Source organism: Apaloderma vittatum, unplaced genomic scaffold (genome assembly GCF_000703405.1).
Source record: "Apaloderma vittatum isolate BGI_N311 unplaced genomic scaffold, ASM70340v1 scaffold7485, whole genome shotgun sequence".
NCBI classification, from domain to species: Eukaryota; Metazoa; Chordata; class Aves; order Trogoniformes; family Trogonidae; genus Apaloderma; species Apaloderma vittatum.
Window position 1 is genome coordinate 5,148 of NW_009717580.1, and position 318 is coordinate 5,465.

General features: G+C 35.5%; 1 protein-coding gene across 1 annotated transcript in view; it reads right to left on the reverse strand.

Annotated features, from left to right (window-relative positions):
• Positions 1–217: 217 nt before the first annotated feature.
• FUT8 (fucosyltransferase 8 (alpha (1,6) fucosyltransferase)) overlaps positions 218–318 on the reverse strand; it is a 23,150-nt gene continuing 23,049 nt past the window's right edge. The window contains exon 4 of the mRNA XM_009869957.1: positions 218–318. This exon is cut by the window's right edge and continues 98 nt beyond it. Within this exon, the coding sequence (XP_009868259.1) occupies positions 218–318 (101 nt within the window).

Below are 318 nucleotides of genomic sequence, written 5' to 3' on the forward strand. Positions count from 1 at the left end.
ATTTTTAACACTGAGCTTTGAAAAGCATTCTTGCGGGAAAAAAAAATCATCCCAAAAAGAGAATGTGTGAGAGAAAAATGAAAATTGCTGAAAGCTGAAACGCAGTCTTAGCTGTATAAATAGTAACAAGAGAAAGACACTAAGATTTGCATGCACAAGAGTCAGAAATTGCAAAGCTAACCAGAAGGACCAAATTGTAATACAAACATAGTTCATCTTACTTGGATTTTGCCTCTTGCAACAATGAAGGGTCATCTGTAGCCAAATAAACTCTTTTTTTATCAACATGCATTCTGCGAGCAAGAAGTTCAAACCGCT